Source organism: Vigna umbellata, chromosome 9 (assembly GCF_029865625.1).
Source record: "Vigna umbellata cultivar VRB3 chromosome 9, Vumbellata_1.0, whole genome shotgun sequence".
Lineage (NCBI taxonomy): Eukaryota > Viridiplantae > Streptophyta > Magnoliopsida > Fabales > Fabaceae > Vigna > Vigna umbellata.
In genome coordinates this window covers 28,135,974-28,162,183 of record NC_142173.1, presented here as the reverse complement: position 1 = coordinate 28,162,183, position 26,210 = coordinate 28,135,974, and the positions used below count along the sequence as shown (strand labels likewise).

The 26,210-nt window shown below is 35.4% G+C and overlaps 1 protein-coding gene across 1 annotated transcript; it reads left to right on the top strand.

Moving 5' to 3' along the window:
• The first annotated feature begins 21,067 nt into the window (after nt 1-21,067).
• LOC148193139 (uncharacterized) lies at nt 21,068-26,189 on the top strand. The gene is made up of 4 exons (XM_088099365.1): nt 21,068-22,427; nt 22,510-22,919; nt 23,376-23,432; nt 26,034-26,189. Exons 1-4 carry the CDS (start codon nt 21,068-21,070, stop codon nt 26,187-26,189), a joined length of 1,983 nt encoding a protein of 660 aa, XP_087955491.1.
• The last annotated feature ends 21 nt before the right edge of the window (nt 26,190-26,210 follow it).

The following is a 26,210-nucleotide window of genomic DNA, read 5'->3' as shown; positions in this document are numbered from 1 at the left end:
CTCTGACATATTTTTTAGTTAATTACATTTCATATATTTGCCCCGGGAAAGTTTCATCATTTTGACGAGTGCCTTGTTTTCGATTTTATAAATCACTTTTTAGAAAATTTTATATATATAACACAGCGTTTTGACCACCATTTTAAACTTATAGAGATTAAATATTTACTAAAACTAAAAAAGAAAAGTAATCATTTCAAATAAAGACATCTTAAAAATTCAAAATAATATATGGAAAGGAATATATAGAATAAGTTCAGAGTTAAAAACAGAAAGCAAAGTACAGAAATACGTAGCCAAGGATGTGTGAAGGCTAATTTTAATCAGGGTAAGATTTTCTCTTCTCTAATATCTTGACTTGACTCTTCTTTTGGTAGGTTTGTATGCAGATCTAAGCTTGAGTTTTGAACATACACATGAAATCTAAATTAATTAGATCACTTCCTACTAATTTAGATCATAGTGATATGATGAATTTTTAAATCAACACTAGTAGAAAATAACATTCTATAACGATACCTATTATGATAGATGAAAATAATTCGTTATAATAGGTTGACCGGGTGGCAAAATTGTAATAAATTTAAGATATTATAACGTAGTTATACAAATCAGTCCTAAATTATAAAACACAAGAATTAAGGCATCTTTACTTTCAATTTGTTTGAAAAGTTAATAAATAGTTGAATAACATCTTTATATTGAATCCCATATATGTTTGAATAGAGTAGAAATACAATAAATTTATATTCTCATGTTTACCTTTTATTAGACAATTAAAGTTAATTATTGAGTTAAGGTAATTTAAATTTATTCAGCTTGAATTATAGTTGGAATAAAACAAAGTTAATTTATATTTTGAATTAATTGAAATGTCTAATTTTCTGCATATATATAAAATTGATAGATATAAAATTGATAGAACTGATTTGTTGTGATCAAAGAAAGTAGTGTTGGCTTCATCTCCATGCCTTTAGCAGGTTTTACAATGCTATAAAAGTGGTGTAGTCCTTGTAAGATGTGTGTAATCACCTAGCAATATCCTATTATTGGTTCTTTCAGCAATTTGGTCTGGTGTATGACAGTGCAGAACAAAATTTGAATATGTTTGTTGTTGTTGTTGTTGTGTTTTCATGTGCTGCTTGTGCTTCTTGATTTTGCTGTTATTTCACCTTGCTATCCTTTCTATCTCAAGATCAAACAACATGCACTAGTGCAAAAAAGACTTTAGACGTCTATTATTTTGGGCTTTTAACGTCTGATCTCTGTCCAATGTCTATATGGGTGACGTTAATGAGACGTCGGACCCTTAGGTCAGACGTCTTTATAGACGTCGGACTTATATAGGTCTGACGTTTATATAGACGTCCGATCCATACAGGTTAGACGTCTCTGAGGTTGCTCCTGACTCATGGTGCTTCGAGTTTACAACTTTATATTTTAGTTGAAGAGAATGTATTGTACATTTTTTTTATTGGATGGTTTTAAAAACGTAGTGGAGGGAATTGGAGGAGTACAAAACGCAAGAAATCGCCGCCATAGAACGATGCCTAAAGACACGAGAATAACTGCACAAAAACCCAAGGAAAATGCATTTTAATCGGTTCAAATGAAAGATAATGTATCAAAGAGTGATGTAATCGGAGTAAAATTAATTTAAAACGGTGCAAAAGTGAGAAAATGAACTTGAAAAACGTAACCCGTAGAGAGAAAACGCGACGAAGATGATGAACAATAAGTGTGCGTAACGGCTGTCTCGCGTTCACGGTGTTTTAATGCCAAAATTTAGACGTCGGTTCCCCCAATTAACAGACGTCTAAAGTGCTTTAGAAGTAGGAGTGGCGGTATCAGACGTCTAAATAGAGTCAAAAAGTGACTTTTCAAAATTTCTGGATTTAGGGTTTAGACGTCGGTTCCCCAATTAACAGATGTCTAAAGTGCTTCAAAAGTCAGATTGGCGGGATCATACATCTAAATGGAGCCAAAAAGTGACTTTTTAAATTTCTGGATTTAGGGTTTAGACGTCGGTTCCCCAATTAACAGACGTCTAAAGTGCTTCAGAAGTCGGAGTGGCGGGATCAAACGTCTAAATGGAGTCAAAAAGTGACTTTTTAAATTTCTGGATTTAGGGTTTAGATGTCGGTTCCCCCAATTAACAAACGTCTAAAGTGCTTCATAAGTCGGTTCCCTCCATAACAGACGTCTAAATAGAATAAAAAATTATTTTTTTTTACTTTTTCGTTTAGTTTTGGCGTCTATTCGGGGGAGCCAACATATATGAGTATTTAGACGTCGGGCCCTTCTACAACCGACGTCTAAATAGTTGTTTTATTTACGAAAAATGCCACCGGTCATTTTTTACGTTGGATATTCGAGGGTCAGACGTCTAAATGATGACGTTAAAGGTCTTTTTTGCACTAGTGATGACATGTTTTTGTTTTCTTCTTTACATAAAAAATAGCTTCAAGCATAGATGAGTAAACAAAACATGCAACAAGTGCTAAATACTAATATGCACTAGTAAAAAAAATTCAAACTCGCATATTACACTTCGGTTTCACCCAAACCGAAGCGTATCAAAACGCAATGACAATCCTGTAATTCTATTCTGACCACTCTATATGCCTCGGTTTCCAGATATCCACAACCGAAAACCCATACTGCTTTGATTTTTAAGGCTAACAGAAGGTATTAACCCTCTTTCAGCTGTCACGTTTTGAGAGACAGAGGTACTAACTCGGTTATCACCAAAAACCGAGGCCTATAACTCAAGCTTTTCGACTGACACCTTTGCTATACCTTGTTGCTTGGAGAATGTATTTTGACCCTAGAGCTCGGCTTTTGTTTCCTCTACCTAATGCCTATGAGCATTACCAACTTTTGGTGCTTTTTAGTGTGTACTTAGTGCTTACGTACGAGCAATTTATAATTGCTATACATAACAAAAAGGCCACACAAGAAATGTTACTCATATCTTATCTTACACCATACTCTCTCATCAGTTGAACTTTTTTTGGTTAAAATTTATTCAAATTATAGAATTATGTCTCTTACCTCCTATTTATTCAATTTATTTCATCTATTTTAACTTTTAATAAGTTTTAACCAGTAATAAAAAGTTCATACAAGTGTTTTTGTACTAATTTTAACTATATTTAGAATTTTATTTAAATAATTTGTATAATCTTTTCATACAAACTTTTGTTAATAATAATTACATAATTTTACTTTTTTTAATTAAAAAGTATCAAGGAAATTTTATCCTAACAAAAAAAAGTTAAAAACAAATTGGAATATTAAACTTTAATGTTTTATGTTAAAGATATTAAATTTATTCAAATATTTCTCAGGGATGAGAGTATGAGTACTTGGTCGTCTTAAGCTCTTGATCTTCAGACTTAATTTTCTAGGAACGCTAAGAATTGCACGAACTAGGAATTAAGATAGACTTATTGAGCCAAGGGATTGGGTTCTAAGTACTTTAGTGAGTGACGTTAACATTAATGCATAAAGAGGAATTATTATATACATGAGAGGGAACTTGGTGAAATTTAACCCTAACAACATATTCATCTCATATTAAACAACATCCGTTAATCTCTATGTTACTCTACTATTGATCAATTCTGCATTCATATTTTATTTTATGTTTTGGCATCTCAAACCAATGATCTCTTTTATTTTAAGTCTTAATTAATTAATTTATCACACGAGTGTTTAGTGCCGAGAGTCCTCTGAGATACGATACTTGGTCTTACCATTTTATATTACTTGTGCGATTTGGTACACTTGTCAATCCATCAACAACGTTAGGTTAAGCATGGGATAGGTACAAGAGCTTGTTGAGAAAGACGCCCACTCATGGCTTTGATGAAGCAACAGTAGTCCTTCTTTTCCTTGGAGGTCTTGGTTCACAAACAATGTTGATGCTAGATGCCTCAGCTGAAGGTAATTTTAAATGCAAGACTCCAAAGGAAGCCACTGAATTGATTGAAAACATGGCTACTAATGATAATGAGATGCATAATGAGAGAGGAGCTCCAATTCAACAGAAGGGAGTTCTACAATTGCAATCAAATGATGCCTTGCTTGCGCAGAACATAATCATAACTCAACAGTTGGAGAATTTGACTAAAACATTTGCTCAGTTGCCAAAGGATCTAAGAACGTTGCACAGGTTCAACAACAACTTTGTGAACTATGTGGTGGTGATCATATCAATGCTCAATGTGCTTTTCCAGTGGAGGCCATAGAAGATGTCAATTTTATGGTCAATCAATTTCAATACCGCCAAGGGAACTACAACCAAGGGTGGAAACCTTACCCAAGCATGGGTCAAGGTCAGAATGGACAAGCTGGACAAGCAGGACAATTCAATAGACCACAACAGCATCCATCAATATGGCAACAATATCTGCATTGAATGAGAAATCATCAAAGCTTGAAGAAACTCTTCAACAATTTATTCAGGTGACTATCTCAAACCAAACCACTAAAGCTGCAATTAGAAATTTGGAGATACAGGTTGGTCAAATGGCTAAGAACACTAGTAAAAAAACTGGATTTGAAATCGCACAATAGGCTTCGGTTGAGGCGGAACCGAAATCTATAAGAAAGCGGTGGCCTTTTCGTAGTTTAGGTTAACTTTTCTGACCCAGTTTAAGGGGAATCGAGGCATATAGATAATATGACCTCGGTTCAAACCCCACCCGATGCCTAACACCCTGAGAATGCCTCAATCCATCATTGTGTCATTGTGTCACGTCCACGGCAATGGCGTCTCTTCCACCTCCTCAAGATCCCTCAAAACCCCCTCATCATTCGCCCACAACTATCATATCGCCATCGCCCTAATTCCATCCGCCTTATTCCACCTCGACCTTGGTGGCACCCCCGTCGTCGCCATCCTCGACGCCCTCAGCCTCAAACCTGCCGCCTTCTTTGCCGTCTGGTACTCCCTTATCTTCGCCCAGCTCGCCTTCTTCCTCTCCGCCTCCTCCTCCCTCCTCGCCGCCTTCAACTCATCCCTCATCGTGGCTGCCATCGCCTCTTTCCTCTACACCCACACCACCTTTCTCCTCGGCATTTGGTCCTCTCTCCAATTCAAGTGGCTTCTGCTCGAAAACCCTTCCATCGCCGTTGCCCTCGAGCACCTGCTCTTCGCTTGCCTCCCCGTCTCCGCCGCGGCGAAGGGTTTCGTTTGGGGATTTTTGGCCAATTTTCTGCAAGACATTGCTCTGTGCCCATCCCCAACTTTCTACTCCTCCATGCTGCCCCAGCTCTCGCTCAAGACATTGCTCTATGCCACACCGACGGTGGCTTCAACTGCTCTAGATGCGGTGGAGGCGTCGAGGTTGGAGCTTGGAGTGGAGAAGAGAGATGGATACTAGGTTTTGAAGGAACAGTACAAGGGGGCATCAGTCCTCAAGAAAAGTTGAAGCTTGAGAGAGATCCCATGAAGATGTTCATGGAAGGTGGGATTGAGGATCTAGCTAAGATGTCCCTTGAGGAAATTGAGAACTCTAAGCACATTAAGGATGATATTGATGTTAGACTCAAGTGGCTTGGCCTTTTTCATAGGAGAAAGCATCACTGTAAGTTTGACCTTTTCAACTTCCTTTTGCTTTGATTAGTGGAAACAAAGAGTTTGTATGAATTCATTTTTCAGTAAGTAATCCTGAAAGAAAGAAAGCTTGAAAGTATACGCTAGGTCTCAAACTGTGAGGACCAGATAAGTTGTTGATATTTTAAATTAATTGTATTTCAAACTCTGGTGAAGAACAAAATTTAGTTTCAGCACCATTACAAGTGCTTGTACTATTCTATTTGAATCAAAACTAGATTTTAGTCTTAGTAACTTACACAGAGGATGTTCATGAAGTTAATTTAATAAAATATCCTTATTTTTTCTGATATTCTCTTTTCGGTTCACTTGTAGATGGTTTTTCTTTTGTTGATAATTGAAATGTGCTTTTTATTCGTTTATTAACTTTTATTCTTTTGCAGTTTACTCAATTGGGTTACTTCAGCGATAATAATGCTTTCTTTGAAGATTCCAAAATCTATCCAATTAAAGATGTCTCGTCTTTATGGCCAACTCTTTATGGTCAACTATTTTATGTCATCTTCGAGAGCAAGAAGTCTATGGTTCACAGCTAGAATCTCTAGAAGTTAGGTGTTGAATAATTACATTAATATCATTTGCATTAATTTTATTATTTTGTACAATCTGTTTGTGTCATTGGTTTTGCAATTACATGTGTGGAACAAGAGTAAGATGATACTTGCTTATTGCCCTGATTTAGTATTTCAATTGAATTGCTCATCCTAATTTATCAAATTAAGTACATTAGGCCCTAACTCAGCAAGAAAGGATAATGTTGATCTGGAAATTTTGGAGGTCTTACATTCTATGAAACTTTTGTCACTCGATCTTCTTCTCATGAATACAGAATCAAGTAATAATTTTTTTCCATGTTTAGGTTAAACTTGAAGAACTTGAAGCTGACCTCCTTGAGATTAATGCAAATAATGAGAAGTTGAAACACACCCACGATGAGCTATCAGAGTATAAGCTTGTTCAAGAGAAGGTATGCTTTGCTAAGTTCTTTTACTACCACAAATGTCATAATCACTTCTGATAATTTGGTTAACTTTGTTGTTCATCTTTCTGGTGTTTAAACTCTATTTAGAATGTATAAGTGTTAACTTTTGGTATATTATTATGGTTTTTTCCTGTCTACATTTATGCATACTTTTAGTCCTTATTCTTGGGTTTGTTTTCTTTTCTTTTGTTGACTGGATAAGAAAACTGCAACCAAAGTGGTAATGACTTTTTTTGATTTATCATTTCAGGTTGGTGAATTTTTCTCTTCAGCAAAAAGTAAGGTCGTAGCTCAACAGAGAAAGCTTAAAGTCCAGATAATTGTTGAAAGGTCTATTGACAGCCCATTACAATTGGAACAGAGAAAGCTTGAAGTCCAGAAAATTGTTGAGCTCTGTTTTACTTTCATAATAATATGTTGTTTTCATTTCAACTGTACAAATTCACTTCACTATGGAATCAAATTTTGCATAATTTAATTTACAATTACATTTTCATTATTGTATTGGTGAATGTTGCTCCTACAAGGGAATAAAATATTAGTTCCAATATTTTTATAAGGTGGCATGTTACTAGCAGCATGATATTTGGAAAAAGAAAAAAACATCTTCTATTGCCTCGATTCAAATTCAAACCGAGGCATAATTCGTCTCTACTGCCTCGGTTCACCAACAACCGAGGCCAAAAGTCTAGCGAAAAAAAATAGTAAAAAAAGGAACACACTTTACTGTCTTGGTTGCATTTGAACCGAGGCCAAAACATACACCTTTTTGCCTCGGTTCTAAATCGATTGCCTCACGTGTATATACCTCGATTGCAGAATCGGTGCATATATATGAAAATAATCATTGTAGTTTCCCTTTATTGCACTGGTGGAAGCCGGAAGATATGCTTGACAAGAGTTTTGGGGCTAATACTGAGGCTAACCCTAAGGAAGAGTTTAAAGCTATTGTAAGTGCAGATGTTGAGAGGGTGGATGAAAAAGAGAAAGAGTTGGGTTAGAAACAAAAGAAGAAAAAGAAGAGAGAAAAGAGAGAGTGGAGAGAGAAGAAGATATAATAGGTGAGGGTGAGAGAAAAGAGAAAGGCAAGAAGAGTGGAGAGAAAAAATTTGAGAAATATGAAAAAAAATTTCCTTATCCTAAAGGGAGTGAAAAGATTGAAAAAGAGAGACAATATGGGCGCTTTAAAGATATCTTCAGGCAATTGAAGATTACTATACCTTTGAATGAAGCATTGCAACAAATTCCAGCTTATGCAAAGCACATGAAGCAAGTCTCCACAAATAGGAGGTGTCTAGATGAAAAGGGAGATTGTAGTGTTATTGAGAAGAAGCCACTTCCTCCAAAAGTGAAAGATCCAAGAAGTTTTATTATTCCTTGCGTCATTGGGAAGGAGAATATAAGGAAAGCCCTAATTGATTTAGGGTCAAACATTAATCTGATGCCTTTATCTCTACTCAAAAGAATTGGTGATCTTGAAGTCAAACCAACAAAGGTGACTTTGCTAATGGCGGATGGATCTTCCAAGAAACCTTATGGTGTGGTGGAAGATGTGGTGGTTTGCATAGACAAACTAAAATTTCTGGTAGACTTTGTGGTGATGGAGATGAAGGAGGATGAGAAGGTCCCAATTATTCTTTGAAGACCGTTTATGAAAACGGCAAAGGTAATCATCAATGTGGATGATGGAATGATAGTGCTTCAAGACCGAGGAGAAAAGGTGGTCTTTAATGTTTTTAAAGCGGAGCAGCAGATTCAAGAGAAGGAGGCTAGTCATAAAGTTGCATGTAAAGATGCACCATTGACCAGTTCTAAATCTGCAAACCCAGTCGTCAAAGGTAAAAATTGTTTCTTGTCATAGGTTAGGGAAGAAGAAAAAGATGGCAAAGGAAGAAAGGTTCATGATGACTCGAAGGAGGCACAATTCAGACTTGGCGCACCTGTAAGATTCAAGAATAAGTTGTGGGTTGTGAAAGATTTCAAAGAGAATAGAGTGATTGAGATTGAGGCTCCATATTCAAGAAGAGTAAAAAATGTGGACCGGAAGCAGTTGATGAGTTTGTGTGATGAAAGAAAGATGAACACCAACATTGAAGATCGAACTTGAGTTTTATTGGGTCAAGCTAATGACGTTAAAAGAGCGCTTACTGGGAGGCATCCCAGTGATTTGAGAACATTAATTTCTTTGATTTTGTTATTTTGATTATGTAATTTTATAAACTTTGGGACATTGATTTATGTTGTTTTGAGACCTTATGGTATAACATCTACTATGGATGCTAGGTTGGTGAGTATTTACTGAAGGATACTCAAAAGGTACACTTACTAAAGGGTGATGGATTTGCACCTACTGATGGGTGTTGGAGGATTTTGGGTCAGGCTCGTGACGTTAAACAAGTGCTACCTGGGAGGCAACCTAGTTGATTGACTTTATCTTTGTTTATTTGTTTTGATTCTACTTTAGATTAATTATAGGGATTGAAGGTTTGAGTGATGTGAGAAACTAAATGCATTGGGGTAGTGACAGGCATTAGTAAAGGACACCTAGGGCAAGCTAGGAAGAAGAAGAGTAGGTGTTGCAAATGCCGCTCAGCAGCAATTACCGCTGAGCGCGACCGCTACAGATTGGGTGAATTATTTTGTTTTAATTGGGCTCAGCGGGATTTGGCCCACTAGGCCTCTTTTATACCCTAGGGTGTGTTTTGGCCGCCACTCTCAGATTTCACTCTTCCCACACACTCTCAAGCACTCTCCCAAGTGTTCTCTTTATTTTTCCCTTCTTCCCCATTCACAAAAACTCTCTTCCACTCACTTTTGCATAAAGTTTCCATCCAAGTTTAGGGTTTGGTGAGAGCATTGCTGTTAGGGGCTGATTTTTGCACATTCCTAGAGCATTCTTCACTCATCTAGCATCTCCACCCAAGTAAGTATAAGCATTTTACATTCTAGGGTTTTTGAAAGCATGAATTGGTATGAACATGGTTGTCTAAGCATGATTCTTGAGGGATTTTGATTTTAACGCATGATTAGATGAATTAATTGTTGTTTGGACCGATTAAACTGCTTGATTTGGGTCTGGAACTAGGAAAAATGCATGTGGGTGGAGATTAGGAGCACTTTTGCAAGATTTTGAAAAATCTGCAGAATCGCCGCTCAGTGAAAATTTCCCCTGAGCACAATTCTGGTAGAATGGTTTATGTGCTTATTTTACTTGCTAGTTTTGATGCACAGGTTGCGCTGAGGGGTTTTGTTTGCCCTCAAGGGTGATAGGAATGGTTTTAAGGGGTTGTTTGTGGTCTACTAATGCTTAACAGTATGTCTTGTGGTTTTGTTAATTGTGTTTGATGTAGGGATGGCCTCCTCATCGGGTAAGAGAATCAAGACTATAGGATCCAAGAGGAAGGATAAGGAACCATAACGCTATTATGCCAGCAAGTTCCTTTCCCGCAAGCATGAGCACCACTTCAATGTTGTCCAAGATAGGAGGCTCAATGCAAAGGAAAGCTGGGAAGAAGGAAAAATGGTTGTGTTTAGATGATTCACTTAACTCAAGGATTTTGTGTTCCTGAAAAACAAATTTTCTTGTTAGCCCAGCCACATTATAAGCCATAGAAAAGCCCTTGTGATTATACTTGCTTGTGAATGTGTTTGATTGTGGTTAAATGAAAAGCAAAGTTGATTTATGTGACATTGTGATAGTAGAGTAAATGAGTGACCTCTTATACACTTGTGTGTTTGAGTGAAACACTTTATCTGGTGAGGAAAGATTCCATGAGCACATGATTACATCTATGCTTAGTTAATTGATCATTCATGAGAATAGCATTTGTTGGATATTATGTGATTATGTAAACACCAAAGTATGTGTGCATCTTGACTAAACTCTTTGTGATGAGATGATTTGAGTAATTACTTGTCTTGAAAGAAAGAGTTTTGAATGTGGTGAACCATTGTATGGATTGGTGAAAGACTAAGTTACATCTTGTTTGCTTGAGGACAAACAAAGTTCTAAGTTTAGGGTTGTGATAACAGTTGAAAACCTGTTATTTCTATACTTAATTTTGACCTTAAAAACAACCTTTATGACTTAGAAATTAGATTGGAATCATTCTTTTTGTTAAGTTTTGGAAATAAGAGAGTCGGATGGGTTTTATGCTTGGTTTTCCTTGTTTTCGCAGGAATTAAGATGAATTAGATGAAAGCAGTTGAAGTAGTAAGGACTTGGACTCAGGAAAGGAAGTGAAAGTGCACAAAAGAAGATCCGCAGTCACCGCTCAACGCCACTTTTACCGCTGAGTGGCATTCTGAAGTCCCGTAGTCACCGTTGAGGGCCAAAATTGCAGCTGAGCGTCAATTCTGAAGACCCTCACTTACCGCTGAGCGGCAAAAGTGCTGCTGAGCATCATTTATTTGGGTTTGGGCCTATTTTCTGTAATTTTTAGGAAGCTATATAAGGTTTTAGCCGAATTAGGTATCTTTCGACAGAAAGAGGCGAAATCACACTTTCTTCACCCCTTGGAGGAGGATTTTGGATGCTCAAGCTCTATTCTTCAACTTCTAGGGTTCTATCTTTCATTCTTTCATTGTTTTTCATCTAGTTTCACCATGTCTATGGTGAACTAAAGTTTCATTGTTGTTGGAGAACCGATGTAATCCTTTGAAACTCTCATGTATTGAATTGATTCTTTAATTTTATATGCTTTTTTTCATTAATTGTTAGGGTTTTTCTTCTATACTCTATGCATGCTTTGTTTAACTCATTCAATTGCATGATCATTGATGTTATTTGTATGGACACATATAAGTACATCTAGAACTGAGGAAATTCTCCCAAGAGCAATATTGCCTAGACATAGGGATAGGAGAATTGGTTGTCTTTATGCTTCTGTGCGAATGTAATGCATGAATAATTGCTAGGGAGACAAGACATTGTAAACTAGTAATTAAGATTAGGCTTTCTTCACCGAGACATAGGGTTTAAGGTAAATTAGAAAGTGGCATTAACATTAATGAAGAAAGATGAATTCTTGAATACATGAGAATGGATAGGATGAATTGGTAAACCCAACAACATAATCATTCATATTCTACATCAACCGTTTTTTCATCTTTCTCTTCCATTGATCAAAACCTTGCATTCATGTTTACTTATCGTAATTCAACAACAATTTTTTCATTTATAAGACTAATTTAATCAATAAATCACATAACTATTTAGGCTGTGAGTCCTTTGGGAAACGATATTTGGTCTTACCATTTTATTATTACTTGATACAATTCGGTACACTTGCCGAGTGTTAACAGTCTCATGGCTGGATATGTCTTTTTAGAAAGCAACAACAACAGTTTTGCGGATGAGCCTATAGAGGTCAGATATGATAAATTGTTGGATGTTTTTCAGGAACTCCATGTAGAGACAATGAAGCTTCAGTACAAGGTAAATCGATTAAATGGTGAAAAGAAAGATTATGAATACAGAATTAACAACCTTGTTGAAGATAATGATAAATTGAAACTTGATCATGATAATGCTTTACACCCTACTATTAATGTTAAATCTAAAGCTAGAACTGTTGAAAAAGATTCCAAAGATTGTCCTGCTTATTTGGAAAAGATTAAGTATCTAACAAGCACATTGGCAAAATTTGCTCTTGGTAGATCTAACTTAGAAGTTCTAAGATCTCAAAGAAGGGTAATAAATAAGCAAGGAATAGGTTACAAGGCTAAAAGTGAAAAAATTAACTCAAAGAAATATACTGATTTGAGTAAACCTTCTACCGTTTCCTGTTTCTGTTGCAATTCAATTGGTCACACTGTTAGATCTTCTTATTATAAGAAAGGTAGTGTTCCAGAGGGAAAGTTCAAGTGGATTCCCAAAGAACCAACTACTATGACTAACACAAAAGGCCCCAAGTTTATTTGGGTACCTGCTTCCAAACCATTTGATGATTTTGCAGGAAACTAAAATGAGCCGAAGGCGGACAAGGATTAGAGGAAGGATTACAAAGGAAAAATCATAAATCTCTTGAGTATCACATGCGATAACTATTGTTTAATACTGAAATTCATGCATCATTCATAATCTGTGATATGTGTACTGATGTATGTGAATGCTTTATGTTTGTCTGCATTGAAATTGATTGAAAAATGTTTTCCCAATTTTTAACCAATTATACTAGTAATGTAACAGATTAAATTGTTCTTAGTATTTCTCTATTTTTCAAAAGTCTGAGACTGGTTTAAGCTTAAGCGATTCAATAACTAATGAAATCGATTAATATTCATTTATGATTACTGCATATGTGTCACATTGAAATTAATCGCTTGTGTATTTAGGGAAATCAATTGAAATGTTCTTGTCTGAAAATTTGAATTTTTGGGTTTCCCTCCAAGCACAATTCGTAAATCATTAACCCTAAATAAAGAAATTTGTTCTTCACACTTTCTCTGCAACACTTCACTCTCGATCTCTAAGTCTCTCTGTAATTCTGCACAATGGCATCATGTTCTTCATAGAGATTGAGGAAAATCATTCCTCACATGTATGCGAAATTCAATTTCTTCAAGAGAGAAGGATTTTATTTCAGAACTGGCTAAACAGACAAGGATTGAAGAAGTTCGTTGAGATGGCTGACCCTTGGTATCCTCAACTGGTTAGGGTATTCTATTCCAACTTAAAGATTAGTGATGGAACACTATGTTCCAGGGTGAAAGGAGTGGATATTAAATTGACTAAAGAATTTTGGACAACCATTGTTGGGTTTCAACCGGGTGGTGAAAAGTTCCATTTAGGAATTGAAGGATTCCACAAATTCACTGTCTATTAGGGCTGCCTACTAAATCCAAATGAGCCAAGAGATTACTCACACTACAGGACTAGCGGAATGAAGAAGGATGACTGCCTATGCACCTTTATTATTACCTTGATTCTTCTGCCAAGGGACAATAACCATTCAGCCTGACTAGGCACCTGGTATATCTTATAATCGTTTAGAAGAGTCTTCAAATGAAGCTACTTAACGGTTTTACAATTTATTGGAAAAGTAAATAAGCCAATATTTGAAGGGTCAATAGAGTTAAAAGTGTAAGTGTGCAACTTATGGCTTGTAAATTTATTTGGAACGTTCCCAATGGATTTCATTTCAAAATTCTTTTTAGATCTAACATCACTAAATAATTCTTTGCCAAAGAATTATTATCAAGCCAAGAGGTGTGTTTCTAAATTGGGATTTGAAGGTTGATAGCTGCAAAACCAATGGCAAGTGCATTAATCACAGCGTAGCAAGTGATAAATATCATTCTCTCCCAAGGTACTTGCGCAACACTTGATAACTCTCGCAATTCTTAACTCAATTAGACATAAAAATAACAAAAGCACAAGAAACTCTTTTGTATTTTTATCAAATAGTTAGTGTGCAAGGAAATGTAACATAGAGTATTTATAATTTGTTAAGACTAGAGTTCATCCACTTCACTCTCATGCATTCACAAACATTTCAATTCCATATTCAAGTCAAAATCAACTCACAAGTATATTCAAATTCTATCCCTTGTGACTTTGAGCCTATGATAACTTATGAAGTTTCAATCTCTATAATCCTCAACAAGAAACGATACATTAAGTTCAAGAGTCTAATATTACTAATGAATTAAGCTCTATTCCTAGATACAAGTATCATTAGGCATTCAATTTCAAGTGTAGATTTTAAAGATATTTCCCAACACCTCAAGAACCACAAATCAAGCATGGGAACAATCTACATCAAGCATTAAGCATGGAAATTGAATGCTAATATGAATTGGAAAAACATATATCATAAATAGAAAAAAATTACACAAGAATTTCTTGTTTTACAACTACTTTGAACAAATAAAAATAGTCCTCCATGGTGGAGAACTTAGGTTCTACAAATTCAAGAGATAGTGGAAACCAAAGAGAAGATGCAAGCCTCTCTGAAGGTTCATGGCAGTTACTCCATTTTCCAATTGCGTCTCCTCTTCACCTCAACACCTCCAATTTGCAACCCATCTTCCTCTTCAACCCCAAAAGATGGAAAACCACCATGGATGAAGGAGGAAACCCAAGGAGGAGATGGAAAGTTTCTTAGTAATTACCGACAGACACTGATCATCGGTAAATCTAGACAAATTGGTTTGCTGGTATATACCAACGACCAATATCATCAGCCAATGTTTCCTATTATGCTATTACTGATGGATTTTTCCCGTTGGAAACATGCATATTGATAGATTATTGTTGTTACCGACATATACCATATATCGGTAAATCCAATTTTTTTTTTGCAGTGTATAACCAATTAGAGTATTTTGTCTATTTCTAGCATCTAAAAGAGGGATGAAAATTAGTTGAACCATAACATGAAATACAATAAGTGATTAGTACATCCAACATTAAGCATAAACTATTTCATAAAATAAATAAAACAGTACCAATACAAGAGAATTTAGCTTGTCATGGTGGTTGTGAGCAATAGATAATTTGGTGTAACCATACCTATCTTATGCTCTATAATGATATACAATCAACATTATGATGGAATAGGCTAAAATTTTCCTAGATTGGGTTAAAATTCTCTCTAAAATTCTGCTAAAGAGACTCTACAAAAAGCTCTTTAAAAAGGAGGTACAACTTTGTTCTTATAAACTTTGGAGGGTAGTGCTTTGTTGCATACTTGTTGTTGAACAACAAAGTTTTCCCTTCCTTATCGGTTTGTTGGGTTTGCTTTGTGGTCTAATCTTATGACTAATGCTCAACATCTTAGGTAACTTTTCTGAGAAGGAGTCTCCATGGCTCAACTACAAGTCTGGTGCTTAAAGTTTCTTTTTCATGAAGTTTACTCTTCATCAGCAATTATGTCACTTGAATGCCTGACTTAGTTCGATCCAATTTTATAATATTTTCTATCAAATCTTCTTATTTTTCCATAATTCTCTCGTCTAGTGCTCTAATATACAAAACAAACTAAATTGCGATGAACTAATGTAAAGTTATCAATAATCAAAACTAAATAAGTGCCAAAAATCATCTTAATTTTCACTATACACTTGTCAGTAAGAAATTAACACATCTAATTATTTCAAAATTATAAATCGAGCATAAAAATAAACATAAGTTAACACATCTCTAACTATTTCTAAATTATAAAATGGTTTAATCATTTTCGACATTCCTATTTGTGCAGGATCGTCTCAGATAGGTCCTCGTATTCTAAAGTCTCTCAAAGTGGTCCTTAATTTTGAAAATTGAAATCAATTGAGACCTTCCCGTTAAGTTGGCTGGACGACGTTAAAGAAATTGATGTGTGGGTTGCTGAGATGACCAAATGGTACTGACGTGGCACACTACTATTGTTGACCTGGCTTTGTTTTATTTATATATTTAAGGGTTAAATATGTTTTTGATCCCTTAACTTTTAGCGAAAATTGGAATTAGTCCCTCTTCAAAACTTTGGCCTAATTTAGTCCCCAAACTTTAGAAATGTGTGAATTTAGTCCTTTTAACTAAATTTTGTTAGGTTTATTTGATGTTTCAAGTGTGTTTCATAATAGTATTTGAGTTGTTTACACCGTTTGACACATTTTTTCTTTAATGTTCACTGAGAAATGCGTTTAAAACATCAAATAAAGTTAACAAAATTTGGTTAAAAAGACTAAATTGACACATTTCTAAAGTTTGGGGACTAAATTAGTCCAAAGTTTTGAAAAGGGACTAATTCCAATTTTCGCTGAAAGTTAAGGGATCAAAAACATATTTAACCCTATATTTAAAAAAGTTAAGTTTTTAAATCAAAACGCAATGCTTTTAACAATAACAGATTAAAACAACGTTTTAAATCAAAACACAACGTTAAAGCCAATTTGGGATAATTGGGAGAAGCATTGGTATTTGAAGGAATCCCTAAATTTGAAGAAATCCCCAAATTGGCTGACGAGAGCGAGGTTCATCTTCGAGCTTGTTGAGCTTGTTATTTGAGGGTGTTTTGGTTCGACGCAGGTGGGTGGGTGGTGAACGTAGTTGTTCGAAGACGATGTCGAAGGAGCATTCTTGTTGTTCGTCGACATACAATGTGTGGCGGAAGGAGAACCATAATGTGTGTTCACCGATTTGCCACTGTGGACTGAGATGTGCGATGAGAACTGCTAAAACTTTGAAGAATCATGGCAAGCAATTTTGGGGATGCTCAAAGTATAAGGTATGATTTATTTCACGTTTGTATTATGTGGAAGTGTTTCTGAGAAGAGATTGTTGTTTATACAAAATGGTGCTGAAGACGGTGGTTGCAACTACTTCAGATGGTGCAATGATGTTGCGGAAGAGGAAAGGGGCACATGCTTGAAGTGTGAAGGAAACAAAGAAATTTTGGTGCACAGTGAAGAAATGGATAGTAATAGGAAAATTTTAGTTAAGTTTGAGAAATCTTTGTTGGTTGTTGAAAAGTGGATGAAGGTCTTGATATTTTTGGTTTGTCTTTTATGTGTAATAAACACAATTTACATGTCAATGTTGATAACAATAAGCTAATGTCTTGTAACTGTGTTGTACCTTTCTTCCATTTAATGAAATTCAGACTTGTTATTAGTAAAAAATTCAATTGTTGTTATAGAATGTGATGAGTAAAGAATGTTATTATGTTGAAGTTGTTATGTTTTTATGAGTCTATATATTCCTATCATATGAGTTTATATATTGCTATCATACACCTGCGTCATGCATATCTGAGGTGGTTCAATTAATGTAGTTGTGTTGCATTGCTCAAGGTCACTTTTTAAAAAAATCTGCATTGCTCAGGGTCACTTTTTTAAAAAAATCAGCACTGCTCAGGGTCACTTTTTAAAGAAATCTGCATCACCTAATAATAAGGCATATATTGTTTTGATGCCCAAATATGTAGATAAACAAATATACGTGATGCACAACAAAAATATCTGGACCGAGGTGTACAACAAATATAAAACATCAAAATATATACTCATTTCATTGATAACCAGAGGTGAAGAAACCAATATAAAACATCAAAATACAGACTGATAAAAGCATAATGACATTGTCTGAAGATTACAAAACTGTTGTCGAATACAAAAAGAGACAAAAATACCCGACAAGTATTACAATTGTTCAAATGACAGGCATTACAAAATGATATAAAAAGAAACGTTAAATTTGTTCACTTATCCCCTTGAACTACACCTTCATCCTGATTTGATGATGGCATGATTGGTTGAGTTGATGGGTTACTTTGTTGTGTTTGTTGAGAGTTCAAATCAGTTGTCTATTTTGCTTTGGTGCAAGAAGTCCTATTGTGGCCAAGTTCCTTACAAATGCCACATCTTTTCTTTAAACCACCCTTCCTCATTCTTTTGTCATCCTTGACCAACTCTCATTGCTCCAACCTTCGCTTCTTCTTTGGTCTCCCAGGCAATGTTCTTTTTGGTGGAGGGAGGACATCAGCATATGTGGTAATCTCCCACATATTGTTACCATTTATTGGATAGACAATTGAAGAGTATGTTTCTTCATATGTTGACTTCCTAAAGCAACATGGAATGAATTCCTCTGCATCAAGATTTAGGAATTTCATAGCAGCCAAGGAGTGGCAACATGGTATACCAGTGATATCCCACTTCCTGCATGTACACAAATTTTCATCTAAATTTACTACAAACTTGTCACCAGCTTGGGACACATGGCGAACTTCAAAAATCTTGTTGCCTGACCAGCTGTAAAGTCAAAACAATAAACACATTTTAATCATAAACCACTTACACATTTTAAAAGAAATAATAAAACAACAACAACATTTTTACCACGGTATCCAATATTTAGTTACCTGAGACTCCTTCTTTAGTCTAGTCTACCACTTCACATTGTCTTTCATTATCCTGTTCACATTCACCCCCACCAACCTCTGTTTGAATTTCTCCTTCAACAACATCATCAGCCTTCTTTCTTCTGAAACAACAACAGTTTCAGTCATTCCATCACATTGACCTCTCTCACCTTCATTGCCAGCCACCTCACATTGTCTTTCACTATCCTGTTCACATTCACCCCCACCAACCTCTGTTTGAATTTCTCCTTCAAAAACATCATCATCCTCAACTCTTTCTTCTAAAACAACAACACTTTCAGTCATACCCTCACCTTGCTCTTCACGTTGACCCTCAACCATACCCCCACCTTGCTCTTCACATTCACCCTCAACCATACCTACAGGTTAAACTTCTACTTCATTTGTATTCTGAGGAACATATTCTAACATATGTATCACCTTAGGTTCAGAGACATTGTGAACAACAAATAGATGAACCTCACCATTAAGCCTAGTGATAACTCTCCAAATTTGCATTATTTTCTGTGTTTAGAAGATTTTGTTAGTGCATTTTTGTTTTTAATTTCTTAGAATTAGATTAGTTTTATATTTTTTTCTTAATTCTTTAGTTTTATAAAATTTTAGTTAAAAAGAGATTTTTAGGTGTATTTTTTAGCTTTTGTTAATAATTAGGAAATTAGTATTTTTCTGAATTTTAAAATGTTTTGTTTTAATTGCTTAATTTCTCTTCTTTTTCTTAATTGCTGTTTGATATTTTTTTTACAGATTAGGCCAACATTTGGGCCATAATAGAAGTTGATTGAGAGGTGTGGAATGGAAATTGGTCTGCAGCCTTGGAATGATTGGAAAGCAATTGGGCCACGACAATGTAGATGATTCAATTTGAAAGTGGCTGCTGGCAGGATTGGGTTGAAGAGGACAAGCTGCAACTTAAGTGGAACGACGCCGTATTGATGCGTCTTGGCAGCAGCTTCCTAGGGGGTAACTTGCACTCGTGCTTCATTTGGGAAATGGAAAAACAAGCTGGAGCATTTGAAGAAACAAACACCGTGAGCTAGGGCTTAGAGAGAATGAGTGAAGAGAGTTGAAGAGAGGAGCAAATCACTTGCCCGGAGAAGATGACTGGAGTTGACCGTGGAGAAAGAAAGCTGACCAGAGCTGCCCATTATAGAGGATCGAATGGCTGGAAACACAAGCTCGAAGAGAATAAAGAGTGGCCGCTGGATCAAGAACAGGAAGCGTCGTCGAGAAGGTTCCCTTTTTCATTTTTCCTTTGTTTTTTTTTCTTTTCATTCTCCAACCCTATATAAAGGGGTTTTTCACCTTGTAAGCGATACAATTGCACACTTTGAGATACAGTTTTCTGTTCATAGTTCTAAGCTCTGTAGATTAGGGTTCTTTTCCATTTTCTATAAAGTAGGATCCCGTTCTCCTTGCTTTTAGAGCGCATATCACGGTGGTGACAACCGCGGTGATTCTGATTGAGCTTGTATTCGGTACAATTTTTGTAAATTTCTTCTCTCGTTAATAATACAGTTTGTTCTTGATGTTTCATATGTCCAGTATTTTGATATTCTGTTATGTTTCGTGCTTGTGTGTTTCTTGTGTTGTTTCAATGAATAAACGAATTGGACTGTGATTCTTTGCATTCTGTATTTCCTTTTGGAATCAAATGACTCTATTTTGAGCATTCACTTTCGAGATGTCTTCTCGAGCCAAAGATGAGTCCAGTAAATAAAAAATTCATTCAGTTCTGTGTTTTTATTCTTGTTCTTCTATTATTTTTGTATGTGATTTTAGATCTGAATTGAATTTTTATTTGAGATTTGTGAAGGAAAACATCCACATTTCTACATCTGTTTTGGATGTAATATGACTCCATAGTGAGCATGAATTATCAAGAGGTCTTCTTGAGAGATGTTAAGCTTCATAATTGTCAGATTAAATTCAATTTCAGTGTTGTTATATTGTTCTTGTTTTGTTTCAATTCTGATTTCTGCTCTTATTTTCTATTTGATGATATATAGATTAGGTTCAGTTTTAGATTTGTTTTTATTGCGCTGTTTTAGTTTTAGTTTGATTTTCCTTGTGCTGTTAACTGTTAGCATTCACAGGTTAGTTTTAATTGCATTCAGTTCTCATTTTAGTTTAGGTTCTGTTCTGTTATACTTAGATTCTATAGTTTAGTTTAGGTTTTATTTTCTTACATTTTATTTTTCTTCTTTTCTTTTTAAAACAGTTTTAGTTTCTTTACTGTTTTCTTTTAAATTTTCTTTATTTTAATTCCGTTTCCCCACCTGTGAGTTAGTAGTTAGTAAATAAAATACAAGAATTAATTCTACACTTTAAGCTTAATTTTAGCCGAGTCTTTGGATTGATACCTAGGTTGTCCCTATACTTCATTAGTGGGGAAACTTAGTTTGTTCTGTTTTGGCGACAAAAATCAGTTTAACAAATGGCGCCGTTGCCGGGGATTCGGCGAGTTAAGTTTTAGAGTGTTAGGTTAGTCTTTTCTAGTTTATTGCTTCTCTTTGATAGATATTTGCTTGAGTTCTGGATTAGAAATTTTAGAGGTCTGATTGGTGTTCTTCCATTGAGCATTTGGTAAGCATGAATTACTACTCTGCATATGATAAGTGCTCTTTACCTTATAATGCTCAACCACCACAATTTATCTTGTTCTGTGAGCCTTTTAGTGAGTGTCCTTTGCAGCAACCACCTCCCTGTTTTCAACCTTATTGTGAGCAGCCACCCTGGCCTGTGCAACAAGAGTTGTCTCATTGGGACCAGTATGCTGAACCTGAGCAGGAGAATTATCAGTCGCTGCAGCCATGGCAAGATCAATTCTGTGATCAGCAGCAGGGGATTCCAGCATCTGAATTTCAAGGGATAACCAATCAAGTGGCTGAATTAGTATCTGCTATCAACAAGCTGACAGGGAGAGCTGAAGAGGAAGAGGGCACACCTGCTGCCATTGAGTTTCAAGGTTTTGAGAGTCAAATCACTTCAGGCATTGTGAGCTGTACACCACAGTTTTATCAAGATGCAAATCAGTCGTGGCAACCTCAATTTGGTGAATCAGAGCAGCAAGATGTATATTCTCCAGACTGTACGGCACACATCTGGAAGGTGGCAGCACAATTGGCAAGGGAATCAAATGAAGCACAAGCAACGATTGATGATTTGAAGCAACTTTCAACAGCACCGCAACAGTTTGATATGCAGAATGTTGATTTAAACTCTAATTGTTCTGATGAGTTTCATTGTGTTCATAATTCTAGTTGCACTATTTCTCCAGCACTTGATTTAAAATTTGACTTTCATAGTGTTAATATTGATAGTGTTGATTTGAAAGAAATTGTGTCTTCTGGTTGTGATGTTACATCAGAGTTTAATGCTGTTGAATCAAATTCTGATTTTAATAGTGAACCTGCAGAGCATGCTGAATTCATAACTGATAGTTCACTTATTAATATGGGTCTTGGTGCTTATGCACAGGTTGACATTGTGTTTGATGATCTTGCAACAGAAATAAAAGAGGATGTAGACCATGAAAGCAAGAGTGCAGTTGTGGTTAATGAAGTGGAGTGCAAGCTGGCTGAGAATGACTCTGATGAGGTAGTTAGTGAGCAAATAATGAAGGTATATTCTGAACTTAGCATTCCAGTTCATATCTCTGAGGTTCAAGTGAACGTAAATAGCTTTGATTTGTTAGAAATTGAACCAATAAAGCCTGTTATTGATACTGCTGTTTTGATGCCTGCACATACTCATATTTTGGATTCATTCTCTTCTGTAGAGCATATTGAAATATCTATTGTTTTTCTAGATTCTTGTACTGACTTTGAGATTGTTTCAATGGACGATAGTCCTTCTGAAGGTGTTGAGGTAGCCACTGAGTTCACAGATTCTGGTAAGGTTGTCTTTGAGGAAGTAGTTGAGGCTGTCTTTGAACCTAATCTTACCACTGGTATAGCTGAAATACACACTGTTTCCAATATCTTGCACTTTACCTGAGTTGCCTGATACTTCTGAGCATTTTAAACTGCTAGACACAATCTTTGCTGTGCATCATACAAACACACCTACTGATGGGTGTTCTGACTTGAATGCATATGCTCTTGATGATCTGTCGAATGATTATGCTCTTACCTTTGACAATTATGCAAAGTTTGATGATTTAATTGTGCATATTAACCTTGATCTGGATGTTGTAGATGATACATTTAGTGCAGGCACTGATCTTGAGGAGGCTGTGTATACTGAAGATAAAAAGGAAGTCCTGGCTGAGGCAGGAGATGGTCTCAATGAGACTCAAGGACCCTGGAATGCACAGAATCAGCATAAATTGCACGAGGAGATCTGGTTGCTGCAACAAAGTGTTTTGAATGTGAAATATCAGCAGATGCAAGCCTTGAGTGAAGAATTGCAGTTGCTGCAATGGAGAGCTGAGAAGAATGCAGTCAGTGCAATCATGGAAACCTTGCACAGAGGAGCTGAGCTTGGAGAAAAACCAATAAGCCACTTCTTTACCTTTCTTTTCTTTTATAGTAATAAGTTTTTGTTAATACTTTGTATGATAATAGGTAGTATAGTAAATAGTAGAGTAGAAAATATGTTGTTTTTCATAAAAATAGAAAAAATTAACTTTGACTTGTGGCCAATCTGAATAAGTTCTTTTTCTTTGTAGCCTTATAGTTTTAGTTTTCTTTTTCCATTTCTGTTCCTGTACATGTTGTGTTCTATTGCATTTTCTCTTCTGTTCATATACATTTTATACTCTTTTATGTTCAATCTTAGTTCTATTTTTTTTCTGTGTTCTCTTGATTAGTTTTTATGCTCTTTATTAGTTCTGTCTTGTGTATATCCATTTTTAGATCTGTTTTGTGTATATATGTGTTTTTCTCTGCTGTTTTAGAACCTTACCCACTCACACATTGAGGGCAATGTGCCTCTTAAGTGTGGGGGTGGGAAGGTATAGGTTGGTTTAAATTTTTTTTTGATGTATATAGCTTTGTTAGCATCTGTTTTTGAGTAAAATAGGGGTAATTTTTTTCTGAGCTGTTTTTCCTTAGTTTAGGTCTGGTTTAGTTTTAAATACCTAGAGTAGTTTCCCATTCTTGTTTTAGTCTATAAATACCTATTTTTCTTACTGATCTGTTTTAGTTTAGTTTTTAGCTTTGTTGTTAATAGTTCTTTAGGTTTTTACAGTTCATTCATTTTCTGGTTTATGTTGTTTTAGCTTAGGTTCTTTTACTGTTTTTTTTATCTGTTTTAGAACTTCTTTTAGGTACCTTTTCTTTTCTTTTTTCTATTATTTTCTCTTCCTTATGTTAGTTACTTGTTCTGTTTTAAGCTCTTGATTAGTTTCATGCTTTGTTTCAAGTTTTCAATTAGGATTTTCTTCATAATTAGGTTCTATTTTCTTTCTGCTACTGTTTTTAAAATTTTTTCTAAATCTGTTTAGCTTTTTCCTTTTCAATGCTTTGGTTAATCTGTCCTTGTTTAGGTAGCTTATAGGAATAGGTTAGGTTTATCTTCTGTAAATATATTAGGTAGTTTAGGACTGATTCCAGGTTCCTTTTATTTCTCTAACCTTTGTTTCTATTCTTAGGTCCTGTTTTAGTCTTTGCTTAGAATTCCCTTTAGGTTTTTCTTGCTTTAGTTCCTTCTTTCTTTACATTTCGTTTTGATTGTTTAGGTTTTGGTTTAGGTTCATTGCTTTAGGTATTTGATTGCTCTTGCTTTTGCTTATTTCTTTTCCCTGTTATTGTTTCTTTTTGCATAGAATGTTAGTTAGGAGTTGTTGTAGGTCATGGAGTTGTTCTAGTTGTTCTAGTTTGATTTGAGTTCTTTTTGGTTACATTCTGTTCTGTTTTAGTTTGTCTAGGTTGTAAATAGCTTTAGGTAATTTTGTTTAGGTATTTCTAGATTCTATTTCACATTTTACTTAACTTTTTGCTACCTTACTTAACCTCTTAGCTTATTTCTTTAAGATAGATTGCCAATAGTGTCTTTAGCTCTAGATTTGAGTAGATGTAGCTCTAGCAGTAGTTTTTGCAGTTAGTTCAGACTAAATAATCAGTTTTTGCATGATAGAGAGTAGCAATTCCATTTTGACAAATCTTTAACCTGGAGAGTTTTGGGCCAATTTTTTCTTTCTAGTGTGAATGCATGCATGTATAGTAGCCATAGTTCTGATTTTGTATTAATTCTCTTTGAGTGTGCTTGATCTTGGTAGAACTTTAGAGATGATCTAGGCCTTCTTTCTTCTTCCCATTCACATTTCTTTCCATTGTACCCTCATTTGAGCCTTAGCCTTTTTCTTTGCTTTCCATCCATATAAACCTTTCCCCCAATCATACACATAAAACCTTGGAGATTTGTGAGAAGTAGGGAGAATTTAGAACTCAGAAAGCAAAAAAAAAAAAAAAATGAGGCCAGAGGTCAGAGGTGAGATTGAAAAGAAAAGAGCTCTAAAAAGAAAAAAATTTGATCTGAAAAATAGAAGAAAAAGGTCTGGAAAAGAGAAAAAGAGAAAATTGATTGAGAAAAAGACCTGAGAAAAAAAAAAAGAGATTATGGCCAAGAAAAGAATGCAATACCTGCAGTGAGTTCTATTTGTCCTCTTTCACATTTCTCTTATCCATTCCAGTTTCTGCTTTTATTTCCCATACATCTAGCCTTTCCATCCTCCATTACATTACAAGCCATGAAAGTCCTAGTGATCTAGAGTTATCTTGATTCAAGCAGTGTCAATTAGAATTTTTCCAAAGTTGTGAATTGTGGTCTATCATGTTATGTGGAGTGAAACACAGGCTGACCTAAACACTTGAGTGCTTTAAGAGAAACACTTTATCCTGTGAGGTTGAACTTGGGCTGCTACTTCTCTGAATTGTATATTTCTGTTTGTTTTGATTGAATCTAATTGTTGTTTACTTGTTAGAGTTACTGAAACTTAGATTTAGAGTTATTGATTCTGATTGTGCAGTTCTGATTAGAGAAAAATAGCTAGTAGCTGTGTAAATAGCAGAGTTGAGTTTAATTGTGATAGAATTCAGTGTTCCTAGTTATGTGTTTAGTCTTTTCATTTGTAGGTTGAGTCTTTCTTTTCCTTGTTTTTCTTGTTTGTCCCTGCCCAGGAGGGCAGTTGTCTAAGTGTGGGGGTGTGATAACTCTCCAAATTTGCATTATTTTCTGTGTTTAGAAGATTTTGTTAGTGCATTTTTGTTTTTAATTTCTTAGAATTAGATTAGTTTTATATTTTTTTCTTAATTCTTTAGTTTTATAAAATTTTAGTTAAAAAGAGATTTTTAGGTGTATTTTTTAGCTTTTGTTAATAATTAGGAAATTAGTATTTTTCTGAATTTTAAAATGTTTTGTTTTAATTGCTTAATTTCTCTTCTTTTTCTTAATTGCTGTTTGATATTTTTTTACAGATTAGGCCAACATTTGGGCCATAATAGAAGTTGATTGAGAGGTGTGGAATGGAAATTGGTCTGCAGCCTTGGAATGATTGGAAAGCAATTGGGCCACGACAATGTAGATGATTCAATTTGAAAGTGGCTGCTGGCAGGATTGGGTTGAAGAGGACAAGCTGCAACTTAAGTGGAACGACGCCGTATTGATGCGTCTTGGCAGCAGCTTCCTAGGGGGTAACTTGCACTCGTGCTTCATTTGGGAAATGGAAAAACAAGCTGGAGCATTTGAAGAAACAAACACCGTGAGCTAGGGCTTAGAGAGAATGAGTGAA

What these genes read in the sequence shown, in the direction of transcription:
- LOC148193139 (XM_088099365.1), top strand. Translation starts at nt 21,068, where the DNA reads ATGAATTACTACTCTGCATATGATAAGTGCTCTTTACCTTATAATGCT. An exon ending in TGAACCTAATCTTACCACTG is followed by an intron (nt 22,428 to 22,509) that starts GTATAGCTGAAA and finishes TTAAACTGCTAG; the next exon opens with ACACAATCTTTGCTGTGCAT. An exon ending in GGAGAGCTGAGAAGAATGCA is followed by an intron (nt 22,920 to 23,375) that starts GTCAGTGCAATC and finishes CTGCTGTTTTAG; the next exon opens with AACCTTACCCACTCACACAT.